This window comes from Staurois parvus, unplaced genomic scaffold, assembly GCF_062004578.1.
Source record: "Staurois parvus isolate SC_StPar_1 unplaced genomic scaffold, SC_StPar_1.0 ptg001795l, whole genome shotgun sequence".
In the NCBI taxonomy this organism is placed as follows: Eukaryota; Metazoa; Chordata; class Amphibia; order Anura; family Ranidae; genus Staurois; species Staurois parvus.
Genome location: NW_028319591.1, coordinates 663,785 through 685,999, shown reverse-complemented (window position 1 = coordinate 685,999; position 22,215 = coordinate 663,785). Strand labels below are relative to the sequence as shown.

Sequence of the window (22,215 nt, the reverse complement as noted above, 5' to 3'; positions counted from 1 at the left end):
TTCACTATATCCAGTCTCCCCGGACCCTGCATTCACTATATCCAGTCTCCCCGGACCCTGCATTCACTATATCCAGTCTCCCCGGACCCTGCATTCACTATATCCAGTCTCCCCGGACCCTGCATTCACTATATCCAGTCTCCCCGGACCCTGCATTCACTATATCCAGTCTCCCCGGACCCTGCATTCACTATATCCGGTCTCCCCGGACCCTGCATTCACTATATCCGGTCTCCCCGGACCCTGCATTCACTATATCCGGTCTCCCCGGACCCTGCATTCACTATATCCGGTCTCCCCGGACCCTGCATTCACTATATCCGGTCTCCCCGGACCCTGCATTCACTATATCCGGTCTCCCCAGACCCCACATTTACTTTATCCGGTCTCCCCAGACCCTGCATTCACTATATCCGGTCTCCCCAGACCCTGCATTTACTTTATCCGGTCTCCCCAGACCCTGCATTCACTATATTCAGTCTCCCCAGACCCTGCATTCACTATATTCAGTCTCCCCAGACCCTGCATTCACTATATCCGCTCTCCCCGCACCCTGCATTCACTATATCCGGTCTCCCTGGACCCTGCATTCATGATACCTGGTCTCCCTGGACCCTGCATTCACTATATCCGATCTCCCACAGTACACACGACATGGAAATGCAATTATTTTAGTAAATATAAACTGCTAAATACCTTATATCATCAGCAGTATATATCAGTCTTGTGACTTCTATCAGTGTCTAGCAGAGCACTGGTTAAAGCTTGTAGGAGTTTTCTTTCTGCTCTAGGAGGATACAAAACCCCTGACCTCCGTCTGGACATTGCCGATAGGCCCTGTGCTGATCACATGCACTCTTCCAAGTAAAAAAAAAAAACAAAACAAAACAAAAAACAAAAATGCCTCTCCAGCAACACACACCAAACTGAGCATGAGGAACTGAACTGGAATGCACGTACAGCAACTAAAGTCACAGTGATGTCAGGGCTCTTGATCGGCATACTTGTGGGAGGGTAACACCAAAACTACTGAAGACACTTTGCATTGGCATGACAGCCAGAAAACCTACAGATTCCCTTCAGTTCATGTAAAGACTCTTGTGCCGCTCTTACTTGGATGCTGAAGTGGAGCTAGATGGCCTATCACACAAACTGTCAGGTGATGGGATTGTGGAACTGGTTTATAAAAAGCCTTCGATTTACTGTAGACAAAGGTGTTCACAGACGTCAACAAGTGAACCTTGACGTGTTCTACTCTAGGTGCTTGCTTACGTTTAGGCACTTTGTGTGAAATGCGTCAAGGTTCCCTTGTTGATGTCTCTTCATTTGCGCATACCATTTTCTATAATAAACCTATGGTCAAGCGGGAGAGCCAAGCGGTTTCAGTTCATCTGGAGTTTTACCTGATATGAACTGTTAATGCTGTCTACAGAAGGGAGCAACAGCAGTTCATACAGAAGTCATGTGAACCTTCTAAGAGTCAAGCCAGAAAAAAAAAAAAGTTGAAAGAAAGAAAGAAAAAGAAAACATCTAAAATCGGGTTCAACCAACAGCAAAAAAAAAAAAAACACAAAAATCCGAAATCCACAGAGGCCTAAACCCACAGTTGATCCAAAGGAAGTCAAAAAACCCTTATAAAGTGTGTTCCAACAGGGAAAGAAAAATGTTCTTCCCGATCTCCTGAGGCAGCCTTTCTTAGCCAGAGCTCTGTGTAACTTTAGGGTTCCACCAGATGTTGGTAGGGGTTCCTTAAGCATTGTGTAATATCCATCTCTCAGGTAAGTTACCACTGATACTAATAATATATTCACATACCCATAAGGGGCATTCTTCCCACTGACCTCCAATGTAAGGGACATTCTTCCCACTGATCACCAATGTAAGGGACATTTTTCTCACTGACCACCAATGTAAGGGGCATTCTTCTCACTGACCACCAATGTAAGGGGCATTCTTCCCACTGACCACCAATGTAAGGGGCATTCTTCCCACTGATCACCAATGTAAGGGACATTTTTCTCACTGACCACCAATGTAAGGGGCATTCTTCTCACTGACCACCAATGTAAGGGGCATTCTTCCCACTGACCACCAATGTAAGGGGCATTCTTCCCACTGACCCCCAATGTAAGGGACATTCTTCCCACTGACCACCAATGTAAGGGACATTCTTCCCACTGACCCCCAATGTAAGGGACATTTTTCTCACTGATCACCAATGTAAGGGACATTCTTCCCACTGACATCCAATGTAAGGGACATTCTTCCCACTGACCACCAATGTAAGGGACATTCTTCCCACTGACCCCCAATGTAAGGGACATTCTTCCCACTGACCCCCAATGTAAGGGACATTTTTCTCACTGATCACCAATGTAAGGGACATTCTTCCCACTGACCCCCAATGTAAGGGACATTTTTCTCACTGATCACCAATGTAAGGGACATTCTTCCCACTGACCACCAATGTAAGGGACATTCTTCCCACTGATCACCAATGTAAGGGACATTCTTCCCACTGACATCCAATGTAAGGAACATTCTTCCCACTGACCAACATAAGGAACATGCTTTTGCTGACTACCAGGGTACGAAGGCCCTTCACTGACCACCATCGTAAAGTGAAATCTCCACCAACCCAAAGGAAGGAGGCGGGGGACACTTTTCCACTTAAGGGAGTCTTACAATTTTCACTGTTTTTTCTTTTCCTGGCCATTATCAATGTTTTGATTATTATCACTGAAAATACTTACTATAGTGCAGGCCTGAATGTCATATACACCAAGTATGTCACATTCTTTTATTTATTCCTATACCTACAGCTTACCTTTCACACTAAAGTCCCATGAGCTAGAAGTAGAATTATAAGCAGGGGTTCCCTGAGACTTTTCATTGTGCTTTTCTTCTGCATCCAAAGCACACAGAAAGTAGGTTATATGGTTGTCAATGTCATAGTTCACATCACTGCTTGAAATTCTAGTATGTTTCGGTTGCAGAAAACAAAAATATGTAAAACAGGCTGCATTTTGCCTGCCCAGAAATGTACTGGAACGTGGTAAAACACAAACGCACTGGAACGCACCAAAAACGCACTGGAACGCACATGTCCTTATTTGAATTGAAGAAAAATAGGGGGAAAAATGAAGTGAAACGTATAAAAGACGCACCGGAACGCATCACAAAAGCACCAGAACGCACCAAAAATGCGCACGCAGGAACGTATCCAGACTGTTTCTATAGTGTGAATCGGCCCTCAGGGTTATAGCAGGGCTAAATTTCTGCTGTCACAAACCGTGAGCACGCAGGCTCTTTATTGCAGAAGAGACAAGCAATGTCTCTTCCAGAACAAGATGCACCCACCTGCCTGTTCGCATCGTTCTTCAGCAATTCAACAGAGCTGCCCATGCACAAATTGGCTTACACCACCTGCATGGTCTCTGCCAGGGGCGGACTGACAACTAATGGGGCCACCGGGCAATAGGGGATCATGGGGCCCGTGTCCTTGCCCAAACTCAAAGAAGCCTATAAAAAAGGTACCAGGGGCATCTCATGGGGCCCCCTACTGACCCCGGGCCCTCGGGCAGTGCCCGAGTTTCCAAATGGTCAGTCCGCCCCTGGTCTCTGCACATAAGAAAGAGTAACGTCATCCTTGAGCTGGCCAACGAATACAGCCAAATATTGGCACACAGCAGAAGATGCTGGCGCAGGACGAGGCCACTGAAGCAAAAGGTGAGTTTAGTTCTGCTTTAAGAAAGTTGAGAAAGGCTGACCTAGGCAATCGGATATTCCCTGAATCCACAATCTAGGGCGTTAAATGGTCGGGTATATTTTGTGCTTTTAGAAGCACATCCAGCATTTTTTTTTTTTAAACAATCTACTGAGGTGGATGGAACTAGCTTTAGAGGAAGCCTACTCTATGTTTTCACAACGTTACTGTAAAGAATACTTCCTGTATGCAGAGTGCAGAGGTTAAACCTCTTTCCCTCCAGACACAAATAGTGCCCTCTGGTCCTCTGCAATGCTTTTAATGTGAATACACTTGCACCAAGTTCACTTTACGACCATTTAGGTATGACAACGCAGGGTGGGAAGTTTCAGTGCCTCATTTTACCAACAGCAGCGCTTAGCACTTCCGCAGGCAGCACTACGGTCGTCAGTTTGAATCCCAACCGTAGCACTACCTACACGAAGGCTGCATATTCTCCCTGTGCCTGCATGGGTTTGCTCCGGGCAGGGGCGGACTGACCATTTGAAAACTTGGGCACTGCCCGAGGGCCCGGGGTCAGTAGGGGGCCCCATGAGATGCCCCTGGTACCTTTTTCATAGGCTTTTCTGAGTTTGGGCAAGGACACAGGGGCCCCATGTTTCCCTATTGCCCGGGGGCCCCATGAGTTGTTAGTCCGCCCCTGGCTCCGGGTACTCGTTTCCTCCCACACTCCACATGCTGGTAGGTTAACTGGCTCCTGTCCAAACTGTCCCTAGTATGTGTATGTATGAATGAGAGTTAGGGACCTTAGATTGTACGCCCCTTGAGGGTTAGGGACCATAGATTGTACGCTCCTTGAGGGTTAGGGACCATAGATTGTACGCTCCTTGAGGGTCAGGGACTGATGTTAAGGTCTAATAAATATGTAAAGCGCTGCGTACATTGATGGCCATATATAAGTACCTGTATTAAGTAAATAATTTCAGATCTCTGTCTTACCTTACACACAGACGTGATGTTGACATTTATTAACATGTCCAGAGTCTACAAAAGAAGAAAAACCAATGTAAGTGTATATCTGGGCAAAACAGTAAAAAAATCTTAGAGGTCTCAACAAACGTTTAGCTTTTGTTTGTGGGAACAGCTTACAATAAAATATACCTGGTGACCCTGCCAGAAACTCACTTGTATGTCACTTCCTAATTCCCATTTACAATATTAACATTGCTCTATTGAAATAGTAATCAGTGTTGTCTCCCCTGCGTTCACATTTCACTGCTGTACTATAGGATTATGTACAATGGCACAGAACCCCTTGAGAACATCTGTTTGGACGAAACTAGTTGGGGCGGACTCTCAGTGCGGACATGATGACGTTGCATGATCACTGGACATCAGCGGCTTTCTCAGCTCTTTGGTGAGCTTTGTTTGTTCCAGTGGGAGTTGCCTTTTGCTGCTGCCGCCTAACAGCAGTGATTCTGGAGTGGAAGCGCACACACCTAGGGAGGATTTAAACTCTACAGCTCAGCTGAACAACAAACTGAAATCCTTTAGGTGGAGGGAAGTAAAAATAAAAAAACTAAAATAATATGGTTGCGCAAGTGTGCACACCCTTAAACGAATATTTGTTGAAGCACCTTTTGATGTGATTCCAGCACTCAGTCTTGTTGGGGAAGAGTCTATCAGCATGGCACATCCTGACTTGGCAATATTTGCCCGCTCTTCCTTCTCTGTCAGATTGCGAGGACGTCTCCTGTGCACAGTCCTCTTCAGATCACCCCACAGATTTTTGATCAGATTCAGGTCTGGGCTCCAAAACTTTCATCTTCTTCTTGTGAAGCCATTCCTTTGTGGATTTGGATGTATGCTTTGGGTGGTTGTCATGCTGAAAGATGAAGTTCCTCTTCATGTTCAGCTTTCTAGCAGACTCCTGAAGGTTTTGTGCTGATATTCACTGGTATTTGGAACTGTTCATAATTCCCTCTACCTTGACTAAGACCCCAGTTCCAGCTGAAGAAAAACAGCCCCAGAGCATGATGCTGCCACCACCATGCTTCACTGTAGGTATGGTGTTTTTTTGGTGGCAGGCAGTGTTTTTGCGCCAAACATATCTTTTGGAATGGCCAAAATGTTCACCCTTGGTTTTATCAGACCAGAACACATTTTCCCGCATGCTTTTGGGAGACTTCAGATGTGTTTTTGCAAAATTTAGCCGGGCTTGGATGTTTTTCTTCGTAAGAAAAGGCTTCTGTCTTGCCACTCTGCCTCATAGCGCAGATATATGAAGAACACGGGAGATTGTTGTCACATGTACCACACAGACAGTACTTGCCAGATATTCCTGCAGCTCCTTTAACCACTTGCCGTCCGCCTGCTCTTTTTAAACGGCAGGACGGTGGCACTCCAGGGGCGGGTTGCCGTTCATAAACGGCACCCGCTATTTCTAGTTGTGCGCGCTCCCTGGGAGCGCGCAGCACCGCGATCCAGTGCCCGCTGTGTCCTCCGGACACAGTGAAACACCGATCGTCGGACGGGACCTCTGTACGAGGTCCCGATCATGTGATCACTGATTGGCCAATCAGTGATCACATGCAAATTAGTAAGCAAGATGTCACTTGTGACATCATTGCTTACTACGCGTGAAATCTGTGAATGATCACAGAGGTCACATGGTAGAAGGCTATTCACAACAGCCTTGTACCATGTGACAAGCTCTGACCAATCACAGCTCACACAGTATTTCTCAATGGCTGCAAGAATGCAGACAGAGAAAGAGAAATGATTGCTTTTACATCCTATATGGGTGTAAAAGCAATCACTGTAAAAAAAAAAAAAAAAAAATCTTCATCACCCCCCACAAGTAGTACAATGTCACCATGGTGACACTGTACTGCTAGGGTGACGGTATGTAACAAAAACCCCCCCATAAATAATAATATAAAGAAAATAAAATAAAAATGTAAAAAAAAGTTTAAAAATTATAATTTTTGGTTATAAACTAATTTGGCGTATTTTTTTTTTTTACAAAAAAGATAACGGAATAAATTTTGGCCAAGATTTATGATGAAATATTTATTTGATGAGATGAGACCTTACCAAATATTTATTTGGTAAGGTCTCATCTGGTCCCATTCACCAAGACTGGGCGGTCACAAAGGTGGTGGTGTCGGCCTGCTCCTATCACCGCTGAGCACCTTCCAGGTCCTCCCTAACCCCCCCTCCCTAACCTTCTCCTCCTTCGAGGCTCACTGCATCCGGCTCTTCTCACCCACCCCCTTAAGGATCGCAGTGATCTACAGGCCCCCCGGATCCATAGCCCGCTTCCTGGATGACTTCGCCGCCTGGCTTCCCTTCTTCCTCTCCTCTGAGCTACCGACCATCATCCTCGGGGACTTCAACATCCCCATCAACGACCACACCCCAGCTACCTCTCAACTCCTCCACCTAACCACCTCCTTCGCGCTCACACAACACACTCAATCCTCCACCCACATCAATGGGAACACCCTGGACCTCGTCTTCTCCCACCTCTGTACCCTTAACCACTTCACTAACACCCCCTTCCCTCTCTCCGACCACCACCTCCTCACGTTCTCCATCTCCCCTTCCCCTAACTCCCCCCCCCCAGTGCGCCAAACCATCACCAGCCGCAACCGCCGCAACCTGCACCCGGCCCCCCTCCACTTGGCTGCCGACCGCTTGCACGACAGCATCCTTCCACTGTCATGTCCTGACCTAGCCACCACCGCGTACAACGACTCACTATCAGCCACCCTAGACTCTCTGGCACCCCTAACCACACGCAACATCAAACCCAGACCGCTCCAACCATGGCAGAACGACCACACTAAATGCCTCAAACGTCGCAGTCGTGCGCTGGAGAGACTATGGCGCAAAACCAGGTCCCCTCATGCATTCTCCCTCTACAAATCTGCCTTCCTCACCTACACCTCCTCCCTCCACGCCGCAAAGCAGGCCTACTTCGTTGACCTGATCAACACCCTCTCAAACTGCCCTTGCCGACTCTTCTCCACCTTCAACTCCCTGCTCTCTCCCCCCCCTCCTCCACCCAGTACCTCACTTACCGCCCACGAGATTGCCACTCATCTCCATAGCAAGATTGACGCAATCCGCAAGGACATAGTCAACTTGCAGTCTACCTCCCCATCTAGCCTCTCCCCTTCCATCACCCTCTCATCTCTCCCCTCCTCTGACCTTGCAACGGCACTGCCCCCCACCACACCCAAGGCCCTGCCTACCGTAACCCCCCCATCACTGCACTCCTTCAGCCCTACTACCACTGAGGAAGTCACCAGAGTCTTCTCAGAAGCCCGCCTCACTACCTGCCCCCTGGACCCTATCCCCTCTCAACTCCTCCGGTCACCCCCCTCTTCCCTCATCCGCTCCCTTACCCACATCTTCAATCTCTCCCTCGCTACTGGCGTCTTCCCCTCCCCCCTAAAACATGCGCACATCACCCCCATACTCAAAAAGCCCTCCCTGGACCCCACTGACCTCAACAACCTCAGACCAATTTCCCTGCTGCCACTCATGTCCAAGCTCCTTGAGCGCTTGGTCTAATATCGCCTAAGCGCCCACCTAACTGACAACAACCTCCTTGACCCACTACAGTCCGGCTTCCGTCCCCTACACTCCACCGAAACTGCCCTCCTCAAAATCACCAACGATCTACTAACCGCCAAAGCCAAAGGCGACTACTCTGTCCTCCTCCTCCTAGACCTCTCTGCGGCTTTTGACACAGTCGACCACCCCCTCCTCCTTAATAAACTACTCTCCCTTGGCATCAGAGACACCGCTCTCTCTTGGTTCTTGTCCTATCTATCCCAACGCTCCTTCAGCGTTTCCTACAACGGCGCCACCTCCTCTTCCCTCCCCCTCTCTGTTGGGGTCCCCCAGGGCTCTGTCCTTGGACCCCTTCTCTTCTCCATCTACACCTCCTCCCTTGGCAAACTCATACACTCCCACGGCTTCAACTACCACCTCTATGCTGAGGATACTCAAATCTACCTATCCACCCCTCACCTCACCCTCACATTCTCCGCCCGCATCACTCACCTCCTAAACGACATCTCTGACTGGATGTCGCTCCATTTCCTCAAACTCAACCTCTCCAAAACCGAGCTTCTCGTCTTTCCCCCTTCCCGTGCCCCCCCCCCATCCTTTCCATCACTACCAACAACACCACCATCAATCCCGCCCAGCAAGCCAAGGTCCTTGGCGTCATTCTGGACTCAAACCTTTCCTTCCAACCTCATGTCAAATCACTCACAAATACATGCAGGCTCCACCTTCGCAACATCGCCAAAATACGCTCCTTCCTTACCCCAGACACCACTAAACTACTCGTTCACTCCCTGATTATCTCACGCCTTGACTACTGCAACTCCCTCCTCATCGGCCTACCCCAGTGCAAACTCTCCCCGCTTCAGACCATCCTGAACTCAGCTGCCAGACTCATCCACCTCACCAGCCGCTCCACCTCTGCCACCCCCCTCTGCCTCTCCCTCCACTGGCTCCCCATTGCCCAACGCATTAAATTCAAACTGCTCACTCTGACCTATAAAGCCATTCACAACACTGCCCCTAACTACCTCACCAACCTGATTCCCAAGTACCACCCTACCCGTACCCTTCGCTCTTCACAGGACCTCCTTCTATCTTGCTCCCTGGTCTCCTCCTCCCACGCACGACTGCAAGACTTCTCCAGGTCCTCCCCCATCCTCTGGAACTCACTACCCCAATCCATCAGACTGTCACCTTCCCTCCTCACCTTCAGGCGCTCCCTGAAAACCCACCTCTTCAGGGAAGCCTACCCCACCCTCACCTAACAGCCGCTGCCCTTCCCTCCTCCTACCACTCCATCCCCCACAGCCGTTTCCTCCTGTACCTCTACCCCCTCCCTCCTAGATTGTAAGCTCGAAAGAGTAGGGCCCTCTTACCCCTTGTGTGCTGTTTGATGTTACTGTACTGTTTCATGTATTGTCCCCCCTCTATTGTACAGCGCTGAGCAAACCCTTTGGCGCTATATAAACTCGATAAATAAATAAATAAATTTGCAAAATTTGATAAACACTTTTTTCAAAATTTTTGGACATTTTCATTTATATAGCAAAAAAAATAAAAATCCCAGTGGTGAATAAATACCACCAAAATAAAGCTTTATCTGTCTCAAAAAAATGGTAAAAAATTCATATGGGTACAGTGTTGCATGACCGCGCAATTGTCATTCAATGTGTGATAGCGCTGAAAGCTGAAAATTGCCCTGGTCAGGAAGGGGGTAAAAGTGTCCGGACAGGAAGTGGTTAATGTTGCTGTAGGCCTCTTGATAGCCTCCCAGACCAGTTTTCTTCTCATCTTTTCATCCATTTTGGAGGGACGTTCAGTTCTTGGTAATGTCACTGTTGCACCATATTTTCTCCACTTGATGAGGACTGTCTTCATTGTGTTCCATGGTATATCTAATGCCTTGGAAATTCTTTTGTACCCTTCACCTAACTGATACCTTTTATCAATGAGATCCCTCTGATGTTTTGGAAGCTCTCTGCGGACCATGGCTTTTGCTGTAGGATGCAACTAAGAAAATGTAAGGAAAGACCTACTAGAACAGCTGAACGTTATTTGGGGTTAATCAGAGGCACTTTAAATGATGGCAGGTGTGTACTGTTTCCTATTTAACATGATTTTGAATGTGATTGCTTAATTCTGAACACAGCTACATCCCCAGTTATAAGAGGGTGTGCACACTTATGCAACCACATTATTTTAGTTTGTTTACTTACCTCCCCTAAAAGAGTTCAGTTTGTTTTTCAGCTGAGTTGTACAGTTTCTAGGTCACATTAAAAAGGTGGAAAAAGTTTAAATGCTTTATCTTTTTCTCATTTTTTTTTTACATCACAGAAACCTGACATTTTAACAGGGGCGTGTAGACTTTTTATATCCACTGTATATGGACTTTGATTTAAGAGAGACTTTACATTTGTCACATTGAACACTGTTTATTTGGGGGTTTTTTGTATGTTTTTGTTGTATTCACAGGCGCTGCATCATTTCACAATATTGTACGTCGGCACAGTACCCCATTCTGATTATAAAAAAAAGGTTCATGCACCCTTGCTACATTTTCTCAGACTCTCTACTGCTCTCCAGGAAATGAATGGCAATGCACAAGGAGAGTGGTCAGATCTATCAATCATAGGATATGTTGTTCATACTGACACATGTGGCACTCTGGACCTCTAGCTCTTCTGTAAAAAAGTGGGGAACCAGCTCACACGTTAGAAAATCTCCCAGTACAACACGCCTCTGGCCAGCTGGGTCATGTTGATCGGCCTCTTGCAGTTCAGGAATCAGGAGAGCCATTTGCAGTTCCTAAAAAAGGCACTTGGATTTATTTCCCTGTAATTTGCTCTAAAAACTTACTCTCATTTTGGAAGATTCTTGCTCTGTGCTCCTCTCCGAAGCACTTTTCAAACTTCCAAAAATCAGGATGGCGTGATTTGAGACTATGCCTGTGCCAATCTCAAAAACTCTTTGTATACAGAGAAAAAAAATGTAGCAAGTGGCAGGAATTTTAAGGGCACCGTCTCAAAAATAACTTTTTCTAAAAAATGTATTATTCCAAAGAAAAAACCCATTTCCACAGGCCTTAAAATGTGACCGCTCACATATAAGAAAATATCAAAAATATAAATCCATACAAAATGTATAAAGCAACTAATTATTCTTGAAGAGTAACTCTACTTTTTATTAAGAAAAAAACATTCCCCTCTGGGCGATCCACGTACAAATACATTGAAGGGATTTTAACAAACTTTGTTGCAGATTCCTATCTTCTGTTATTCTGATAAAGGGCTGTTTGTTGGTCTGCGTGTATGTGTAAAGCAAATTTAATGGGAGTGGTTTCATACTTATCAATCAGCTCCTGCACTGGCAGGGTTGTAATGAGGAAAGTGGCAGGGTCTGCATTCCTTTGGACCCGATTTCCCTTTGGGAGCATCTCACCAAAAATTTAATTTTTGTTGCAAAGACGCCTGAAATCGGACTTGTATCTTAGTGCAGAGTTCTGGGAAAATCAGTGAACCAATCACACATTCAGGAAATGCTATTTCTGGGGGGAACACCTCCAAGTAGCCATATTGTATTTTACGGAAAATTTACAGGGACTGGAGATTGAAAAGAAAAGGTCATTTTTAATAACATTCAATTACAATATAACTTGTGTTGCAATTGTATATGCTATATTGTAAGCTCCACGAGCCGGGCCCTCCTATTCCTTCTGTATTGCACTGTATTGTTGCTGTATTGTCTCCCTTTATATTGTAAAGCGCTGAGCAAACTGTTGGCGCCATAAATCCTGTATAATAATAATATATAAATCCTGTATAATAATAATAATAATAATAATATATAAATCCTGTATAATAATAATATATAAATCCTGTATAATAAAAATATATAAATCCTGTATAATAATAATATATAAATCCTGTATTATAATAATAATAATAATAATATATAAATCCTGTATAATAATAATATTTTTTTTTAATGTGCTATTTTTTCCCCCCACAAAAGTGGAGTTACCCTTTAAGCACCCGAAATGGCATGCCAATGCTTCCTATACAGATTCTATCATTCTCACATTCCCAACGCATTTTAACCACTTCCAGTCCGGACACTTTTACCCCCTTCCTGTCCAGGGCAATTTTCAGCTTTCAGCGCTGTCACGCTTTGAATGACAATTGCGCAGTCATGCAATACTGTACCCATATGAATTTGCACCAACTTTTTTTGCAGGACAATTCATCCCCCAAGTATGCTCAACCAGGCCATGTCGGTGAGAGCCTGTACAAGTACAGTTATTGCCCAATCAGTGGCCAAATCAAGCATGCATATCCTTAAGCTGACCCTAGATAGATCAAAATTCGTCTGGTTCAGCAGGGAGCAGAAGAATTTTGATCCATCTATGGACATACCTGACAACTGACAGAAATGTTAGGAAATTTGTATTAGATCAGAAGTTGTAGCCAATTGGCCGCAACTATCAGGTTAAAAAAAAAAAAAAAAAAAAGAAAGACCCATCTATGGGATATGGGAAGCTTTACACCTGTAGGCACCTTAAAGTGGTTCAAAAAGCTGAAGGTTTTTTACCTTCATGAAACCTATGCATGAAGGTAGAAAAAAAACAAAAAACAAAATACGTCTGCATGCAGCTCCCCCCACAGCCCCCCTAATACTTACCTGAGCCCGATCTCAATCCAGTAATATGCACAAGAGCAGCGGCTTTCGGCTCTCTCCCAACTCATTTTCTCAGACATAGAACTAGGAGCCACTGGCTCCTGCTGCTGTCAATAACATCCAGTGAGTAGAGAGGGGAGGGGGCTGAGCCATTATGTGTGTCTTATAGACACACAGAGCGGGGCTCGGGAGTGAGCACGCATGAATGCCCTCACACCAAGCGGCTTGGGGCTGAGCCACTATGTGTGTCTTATAGACACACAGAGCGGGGCTCGGGAGTGAGCACGCATGAATGCCCTCACACCAAGCGGCTTGGGGCTGAGCCACTATGTGTGTCTTATAGACACACAGAGCAGGGCTCGGGAGTGAGCACGCATGAATGCGCTCACACCAAGCGGCTTGATATGAGGACACTCAACGGGGAGGGTGGAGCCAAAAGCATCAGCAAGGGACCCGAGAAGAGGATAGGGGCTGCTTTGTGCATAATTATTGCACAGAACAGGTAAGTAGAACATTTTTTTCTTTCAATGTTACCTTTACAACCACTTTAACCCACAGGAAAGAGCTACAGTGAAAGGCACCTAGGAGAGACTCTCCATCTAAAACAGTGGTTCTTAACCTTGTTGGAGGTACTGAACCCCACCAGTTTCATATGCGCATTCACCGAACCCTTCTTAATTGGAAAAATAAAATATGATTTTTAAAATTCAAAACATAGGTATATATTTATACATAGGTGCACAAAATGAACAAAACCGTTAAGAACAAAGAACAAAACCATTAAAACATGATTTTCACACAAAAACATAATAATGAATATTTACTGCACGAATCATATGAGTCGGGTGTGGGTCTTCACCTCTGCCGAACCCGCGAGACTGACTCACTGAACCCCTGGGGTTCGATCGAACCCAGGTTAAGAACCACTGATCTAAAACATGCAGACCTCTGAGCCCTGGAGTTTATAATATTAGCAGTGAGCCTATCACTGTAAACACATGTTTATGCCATAAGAAGACATAATACTGAACATTTTATGTTCACGGTCCCTTTAAATCATGATGCCCACTTCACCAGGAATGCAGTCAGTGACATGTGTGTTTTGTGTCCGGTGTTCCAGCATCATAAACGTAACCCTTGGTTACAAGCTTCTCAGTGGAGAAAGACGTCATTTGTACTGTGAGTACTCACGTTATCCAGGTCTGGGATGTCAAGGAAATACTCTGGATAGTCATATGCAACTGCCACGTTGTTTACTGGAAAAAAAAAAAGAAGGATATTATGCATCAGTCGGTTTTGTTTTGCATCACAAAACATAGCAGTGATAGGCAGAGGTAAACGCTAAATTAAATTTATATTTGATCTTGAGAAAGGGTGCAAGGACACCTGGAATGTCGCTGTTCACACAACAAATGTTGTGCATGTTTTAAACATCTTCGTGTTTGGATTATGTTATGCACAGAGTACCTTGGCAGATGTACACAGCCCCCGAGTGCGGCTTGTTCAGGGCTCCGGGCCCTTCACATGTTGCAGATAGTTTCATAAACCTCGACTATGACGGGCACATGCAGGATGTAAACAAGGCCCTGCCATAGGCAGGCTGCAATAGTGGGACCGCCAACTGTCTATATCTGAGTGCCAGGGATCTCCAAACTTTCTAAACGATGGGCCAGTTTACGGACCTTCAGACTTTAGGGGGACTCCACTGTTCACAGTGGGAGTAGAAACTGCCTTAGCAACAGTCAGAGTAAACAACGTCTCAAGCTTAGGGATTGTCGGGAGTGGTCAGGAGGAACAGTGCCCCATCACTGGTGTCAGTGGGAGGGAGGAATAGTGCCCCATCACTGGTGTCAGTGGGAGGGAGGAATAGTGCCCCATCACTGGTGTCAGTGGTCAGGAGGAACAGTGCCCCATCACTGGTGTCAGTGGGAGGGAGGAATAGTGCCCCATCACTGGTGTCAGTGGGAGGGAGGAATAGTGCCCCATCACTGGTGTCAGTGGGAGGGAGGAATAGTGCCCCATCACTGGTGTCAGTGGGAGGAATAGTGCCCCATCATTGGTATCAGTGGGAGGAATAGTGCCCCATCATTGGTATCAGTGGGAGGAATAGTGCCCCATCATTGGTATCAGTGGGAGGAATAGTGCCCCATCATTGGTGTCAGTGGGAGGAATAGTGCCCCATCATTGGTGTCAGTGGGAGGAATAGTGTCCCATCACTGGTGTCAGTGGGAGGAATAGTGCCCCGTCACTGGTGTCAGTGGGAGTAACAGTGCCCCATCACTGATGTCAGTGGGAGGAACAGTGCCCCATCACTGGTGTCAGTGGGAGGAACAGTGCCCCATCATTGGTGTCAGTGGGAGGAACAGTGCCCCATCACTGGTGTCAGTGGGAGGGAGGAATAGTGCCCCATCATTGGTGTCAGTGGGAGGAATAGTGTCCCATCAATGGTGTCAGTGGGAGGAATAGTGCCCTGATTGTTTAGTAGCCACATTACCAGAGCTGGTGAGTTTATTTTAATACATCCTTACGTTTGACCAGTTGAAAAAGCATTGAAATCTCATCACCTTTTAGATATGACCAGCCTCTTGTCCAATACAGCAGAGAAAGCTTTGCAGGCCATTCATAAAACGCAGGGCATGGAATGGAGCCATGTCAAAGTGCAGGCAGCAGTGCAGAGTAATACTGAACAATATAGCAGAGCGCACATACTGGTATCCGGTTTCCCATATAAATAGGCCCCTTTAAAAAGGCATCCCTGTAAATACAGCAGTTACTTTAAAAGCCAAACTCTGGATACAGCCTCACTAAAAGGAATCCTCTTTTTCTACCGAAACTGAAAGCATTAATAGCTCATTATGTCTGGAGGAAAGGAGAAACAGCTTTACTTACCTGACCATTCACTCCCTTGGCAGGTGGCTCCCCTCCCACGATTCATTGGACTGTCCTTTGGCGTCTGCACTTCCAGAGAAGGGCTATAGACCCTGCTCAGTCCTGATGACATCAGAACCCTAGACCAGGAGTGTCCAAACTTTCTAAACAAAGGGCCAGTTTACTGTCCTGCAAACTTTTGGGGGGGGGGGCTGGACTGTTGCCAGTGGAAGTAGAAAACACGTTGGTGTCCGTGGGAGCAAACCGGGCCCCATCGTTGGTGGTGTCCGTGGGAGCAAACCGGGCCCCATCGTTGGTGGTGTCCGTGGGAGCAAACCGGGCCCCATCGTTGGTGTCAGGAACTATGCCCCACTGTTGCTGACAGTGGGAGGAATAACATCCCAAGAGCCGGATAAAAGCCAGCAAAGGGCCACAGTTTGGAGACTGCTTCCCTGGACCTCGAGCGCTCTCCGGCGCATGCACTGCGGGGATCAGTCCAGCTGCAGGGAGGGGCAGAGGATCAGGTAAGTAAATCTCCCCTAGACATAAGTGAGCCATTAACCCTTGCAGTGCAGACACAGCCCCAGTGCAAGGGATCATTCTTTTATCTGCCTGAAGTTGGGCTTTAAAGACATGCTCTAGAAACTGCTGCGATGAGATCTCATTGGCAGCCAATAATGTCAGCAAAAGCCAAGGCAATGAGCACATGATCACTGATACAGTAATACAGGGGGTACAACTTTAAAATAGGTCTGTGTTACGCCTATGGATAGAGATGAAACTGATCACTGCTCGTAGCTGATCTGTAAAAAAAAAAGTCTTTTGTGCAGTAACAGTAACTTTTGTAAAGTAACAGTTTCTTTCACCTGAAAGGACAGATTGGTTCCAATAATTCTGTGCACTGCTAGACAAAAGGATACTTCCAGATACAAAAAATGAGCCTATGTATTATGTACAAGATGGAAAACAGATGAAAGGAGGGAGGGAGCGAGAAAGAAAGAGCGAGAGAGAGAGAGAAAGAAAGAGCGAGAGAGAGAGAGAGAGAGAGAAAGAAAGAAAGAGCAAGAGAGAGAGAGAAAGAGCGAGAGAGAGAGAGAGAGAGAGAAAGAAAGAAAGAGCAAGAGAGAGAGAGAAAGAAAGAGCGAGAGAGAGAGAGAGAAAGAAAGAGCGAGAGAGAGAGAAAGAAAGAAAGAGCGAGAGAGAGAGAGAGAAAGAAAGAAAGAGCGAGAGAGAGCGAGAGAAAGAAAGAGCGAGAGAGAGAGAGCGAGAGAAAGAAAGAGCGAGAGAGAGAGAGTGAGAGAGAGAAAGAACGAGCGAGAGAGAGAGAAAGAACGAGCGAGAGAGAGAGAAAGAAAGAAAGAGCGAGAGAGAGAGAGAGAAAGAAAGAGCGAGAGAGAGAGAGAGAAAGAAAGAGCGAGAGAGAGAGAGAGAAAGAAAGAGCGAGAGAGAGAGAGAGAAAGAAAGAGCGAGAGAGAGAGAAAGAAAGAGCGAGAGAGAGAGAGAGAAAGAAAGAGCGAGAGAGAGAGAAAGAAAGAGCGAGAGACAGAAAGAAAGAGCGAGAGAGAGAAAGAAAGAAAGAGCGAGAGAGAGACAGAAAGAAAGAGCGAGAGAGAGACAGAAAGAAAGAGCGAGAGACAGAAAGAAAGAGCGAGAGACAGAAAGAAAGAGCGAGAGAAAGAGAGAGCGAGAGACAGAGAGAGACAGAGCGAGAAAGAGAGCGAGAGACAGAGAGAGACAGAGAGCGAGAGACAGAGAGAGACAGAGAGCGAGAAAGAGAGCGAGAAAGAGAGCGAGAAAGAGAGCGAGAAAGAGAGCGAGAAAGAGAGCGAGAGAGAAAGAGCGAGAGAGAAAGAGCGAGAGAGAAAGAGCGAGAGAGAAAGAGCGAGAGAGAAAGAGCGAGAGAGAAAGAGCGAGAGCGAAAGAGCGAGAGCGAAAGACAGAGAGAGCGAGCGAAAGACAGAGAGCGAGCGAAAGACAGAGAGAGCGAGCGAAAGACAGAGAGAGCGAGCGAGCGAAAGACAGAGCGAGCGAGCGAGCGAAAGACAGAGCGAGCGAGCGAGCGAAAGACAGAGCGAGCGAGCGAGCGAAAGACAGAGCGAGCGAGCGAGCGAAAGACAGAGCGAGCGAGCGAGCGAGCGAAAGACAGAGCGAGCGAGCGAGCGAGCGAAAGACAGAGAGAGCGAGCGAGCGAGCGAAAGACAGAGAGAGCGAGCGAGCGAGCGAAAGACAGAGCGAGCGAGCGAGCGAGCGAAAGACAGAGCGAGCGAGCGAAAGACAGAGAGAGCGAGCGAGCGAGCGAAAGACAGAGAGAGCGAGCGAGCGAAAGACAGAGCGAGCGAGCGAAAGACAGAGCGAGCGAGCGAGCGAGCGAAAGACAGAGAGAGCGAGCGAGCGAGCGAAAGACAGAGAGAGCGAGCGAGCGAAAGACAGAGAGAGCGAGCGAGCGAAAGACAGAGAGAGCGAGCGAGCGAAAGACAGAGCGAGCGAAAGACAGAGAGAGCGAGCGAAAGACAGAGAGAGCGAGCGAAAGACAGAGAGAGCGAGCGAAAGACAGAGAGAGCGAGCGAAAGACAGAGAGAGCGAGCGAGCGAAAGACAGAGAGAGCGAGCGAGCGAAAGACAGAGAGAGCGAGCGAGCGAAAGACAGAGAGAGCGAGCGAGCGAAAGACAGAGAGAGCGAGCGAGCGAAAGACAGAGAGAGCGAGCGAGCGAGCGAAAGACAGAGAGAGCGAGCGAGCGAGCGAAAGACAGAGAGAGAGAGCGAGCGAAAGACAGAGAGAGAGAGCGAGCGAAAGACAGAGAGAGAGAGCGAGCGAAAGACAGAGAGAGAGAGCGAGCGAAAGACAGAGAGAGAGCGCGAGCGAAAGACAGAGAGAGAGCGCGAGCGAAAGACAGAGAGAGAGCGCGAGCGAAAGACAGAGAGAGAGCGCGAGCGAAAGACAGAGAGAGAGCGCGAGCGAAAGACAGAGAGAGAGCGCGAGCGAAAGACAGAGAGAGAGAGCGAGCGAAAGACAGAGAGAGAGAGCGAGCGAAAGACAGAGAGAGAGAGCGAGCGAAAGACAGAGAGAGAGAGCGAGCGAAAGACAGAGAGAGAGAGCGAGCGAAAGACAGAGAGAGAGCGAGCGAAAGACAGAGAGAGAGCGCGAGCGAAAGACAGAGAGAGAGAGCGAGCGAAAGACAGAGAGAGAGAGCGCGAGCGAAAGACAGAGAGAGAGAGAGCGCGAGCGAAAGACAGAGAGAGAGAGCGAGCGAAAGACAGAGAGAGAGAGCGAGCGAAAGACAGAGAGAGAGAGCGAGCGAAAGACAGAGAGAGAGAGCGAGCGAAAGACAGAGAGAGAGAGCGAGCGAAAGACAGAGAGAGAGAGCGAGCGAGCGAAAGACAGAGAGAGAGAGCGAGCGAAAGACAGAGAGAGAGAGCGAGCGAAAGACAGAGAGAGAGAGCGAGCGAAAGACAGAGAGAGAGCGCGAGCGAAAGACAGAGAGAGAGAGCGAGCGAAAGACAGAGAGAGAGAGCGAGCGAAAGACAGAGAGAGAGAGAGCGAGCGAAAGACAGAGAGAGAGAGAGAGCGAAAGACAGAGAGAGAGAGCGCGAGCGAAAGACAGAGAGAGAGAGCGCGAGCGAAAGACAGAGAGAGAGCGCGAGCGAAAGACAGAGAGAGAGCGAGCGAAAGACAGAGAGAGAGCGAGCGAAAGACAGAGAGAGAGAGCGCGAGCGAAAGACAGAGAGAGAGAGCGAGCGAAAGACAGAGAGAGAGAGAGAGCGAAAGACAGAGAGAGAGAGCGAGCGGAAGACAGAGAGAGAGAGCGAGCGAAAGACAGAGAGAGAGAGCGAGCGAAAGACAGAGAGAGAGAGAGAGCGAAAGACAGAGAGAGAGAGCGAGCGGAAGACAGAGAGAGAGAGCGAGCGAAAGACAGAGAGAGAGAGCGAGCGAAAGACAGAGAGAGAGAGAGAGCGAAAGACAGAGAGAGAGAGCGAGCGAAAGACGAGAGCGAGAGCGAGCGAAAGAGCGAGCGAAAGACAGAGAGAGAGAGCGAGCGAAAGACGAGAGCGAGAGCGAGCGAGCAAAAGAAAGAAAGCAAGAACGAAAGAAAGAAATGTGCCCTACAGACTGACTTTTTTTCCAATGTTCTAATAAAAAATAAAAAATATTCATTCAAAAGTGTTTTTTCTTACGTCTTGGGGTAACCCAACGTACACAGGAAGATCATTCCATTTTTCTGCCTCCACTGTAGATACACACACTGGTCATTAGATGGCAGCAATCACTAAGGAGAAGAACGGCGGTTTTTCCGCAGAATGAAAACACTTCCTGCTAGATCATCTAAACTCAACTGGATGATTCCCCAAAGCGGTCTATAGAAAAAGTGCACAGACACAAAACCTACAGTAATGCCGGAGTTTCTGGATGTTTTGGCTCGTGAACAAAACACTGATTGTGATTTTCAGTGGCGCTAATGAAAAGAAAAAAAAAGAAAACCCGATAGGGTGTGTGATGGAGGTCTAATAGTAAATGTTGTTATATCCAGTGACACATTATAAAATGCATACTTCAAAGCAAGAACCTAGCACAGAATTTGCCGATGCTTTTGTTTAAAATCACCAGGTGGTGTTCTTTGTGAGATCAATGGGTGTTCAATGGGCTACTTCTGCATAAGCAGGGTTGGGCAAGATCAAAAAGCCAGGTAGTCAAACTGTCTAATAAAATGACACTTGGATCCTGTGTGTTCTCAGCTTTTAACTGATGTCAGTGGATGCTATTGTTCCTTGGCTCTTTAAAGTGGAGCTCCAGCCCTACCTCCTCCCTGAACCCCCCCCCCCCCCACCTTTATACAGTGGATATGAAAGTCTACACACCCCTGTTAAATTCTCTGGTTTCTGTGATGTAAAAAAAAAAAAAAGAGACAAAGATAAATTTCAGAACTTTTTCCACCTTTAATGTGACCTATAATCTGTACAACTCAGTTGAACAACAAACTGAAATCTTTTAGGTGGAGGGAAGTAAAAAATAAATCTAATAATATGGTTGCATAAGTGTGCACACCCTTATACTAATCCTTTGGTGAAGCCCCTTTTGATGGGATTCCAGCACTCCGTCTTTTTGGGTATGGGTCTATCAGCATGGCACATCTTGACTTGGCAATATTGGCCCGCTCTACTTTGCAAAAACACTCCAAATCTGTCAAATTGCGAGGGCGTCTCCTGTGCACAGCCCTCTTCAGATCACCCCACAGATTTTCCATCAGATTCAGGTCTGGGCTCTGACTGGGCCATTCCAAAACTAATCTTCTGGTGAAGCCATTCCTTTGTGGATTTGGATGTATGCTTTGGGTCGTTGTCATGCTAAAAGATGAAGTTCCTCTTCATGTTCAGCTTTCTAGCAGAAAGCCTGAAGATTTTGTGCCAATATTGACCAGTATTTGGAGCTGTTCATAATTCCCTCTACCTTGACTAAGGCCCCAGTTCCAGCTGAAGAAAAACAGCCCCAGAGCATGATGCTGCCACCACCATGCTTCACTGTAGGTATGGTGACGGGCAGTGTTTTTGCGCCAAGCATACCTTTTGGAATTCTTACCAAAAAGTTCAACCTTGGTTCCATCAGACCAAAACACATTTTCCCGCATGCTTTTGGGAGACTTCAGATGTGTTTTCGCAAAGAATTTAGCCGGGCTTGGATGTTTTTCTTTGTAAGAAAAGGCTTCTGTCTTCCACTCTACCCCATAGCCCAGACATATGAAGAATATCGGAGATTGTTGTCACATGTACCACACAGCCAGTACTTGCCAGATATTCCTGCAGCTCCTTTCATGTTGCTGTAGGCCTCTTGGCAACTTCCCAGACCAGTTTTCTTCTCATCTTTGCATCAATTTTGGAGGGACGTCCAGTTCTTGGTAATGTCACTGTTGCACCATATTTTCTCCACTTGATGAGGACTGTCTTCATGGTGTTCCATGGTATATCGAATGCCTTGGCAATTCTTTTGTACCCTTCTCCTGATACCTTTTAACAATGAGATCCCTCTGAAGCTTATGAAGCTCTCTGCGGACCATGGCTTTTGCTGTAGGATGCGACTATGTTAATGACTATGAAAATGTTAGGAAAGACCTACTAGAACAGCTGATTGGGGTTAATCAGAGGCACTTTAAAATGATGGCGGGTGTGTACTGACTCCTATGTAACATGATTTTGAATGTGATTGCTTAATTCTGAACACAGTTACATGCCCAGTTATAAGAGGGTGTGCACACTTATGCAACCACATTTTAGGTTTACCCCACCTTAAAAGATTTGTGTTTGTATTTCAATTGAGTTGTACAGTTTTATAGGTCACATTAAAAAGGTGGACAACGTTCTTAATTGATTTATCTTTGTCTCATTTTTATACA

The 22,215-nt window shown here is 46.9% G+C and overlaps 2 protein-coding genes across 3 annotated transcripts in view; one reads left to right on the top strand and one right to left on the bottom strand.

Moving 5' to 3' along the window:
- Positions 1 to 22,215, bottom strand: part of HSD17B12 (hydroxysteroid 17-beta dehydrogenase 12) — a 229,022-nt gene that overhangs the window by 32,736 nt on the left and 174,071 nt on the right. For both annotated transcript variants that reach the window (XM_089663878.1, XM_089663877.1), the window contains 2 exons: positions 14,156 to 14,220; positions 4,706 to 4,750 (listed from right to left, as the gene is read on the bottom strand). In XM_089663878.1, the coding sequence (XP_089520004.1) occupies positions 4,706 to 4,750; positions 14,156 to 14,220 (110 nt within the window). The remainder of the gene's footprint in view (positions 1 to 4,705; positions 4,751 to 14,155; positions 14,221 to 22,215) is intronic.
- LOC149434252 (uncharacterized) lies at positions 17,167 to 21,094 on the top strand (the record flags this gene model as incomplete). The annotated part of the gene is made up of 4 exons (XM_089663873.1): positions 17,167 to 18,011; positions 19,093 to 19,147; positions 19,870 to 19,928; positions 20,950 to 21,094. Coding segments are annotated over 4 exons (1,104 nt in total), but the record flags the coding sequence as incomplete, so codon positions are not given.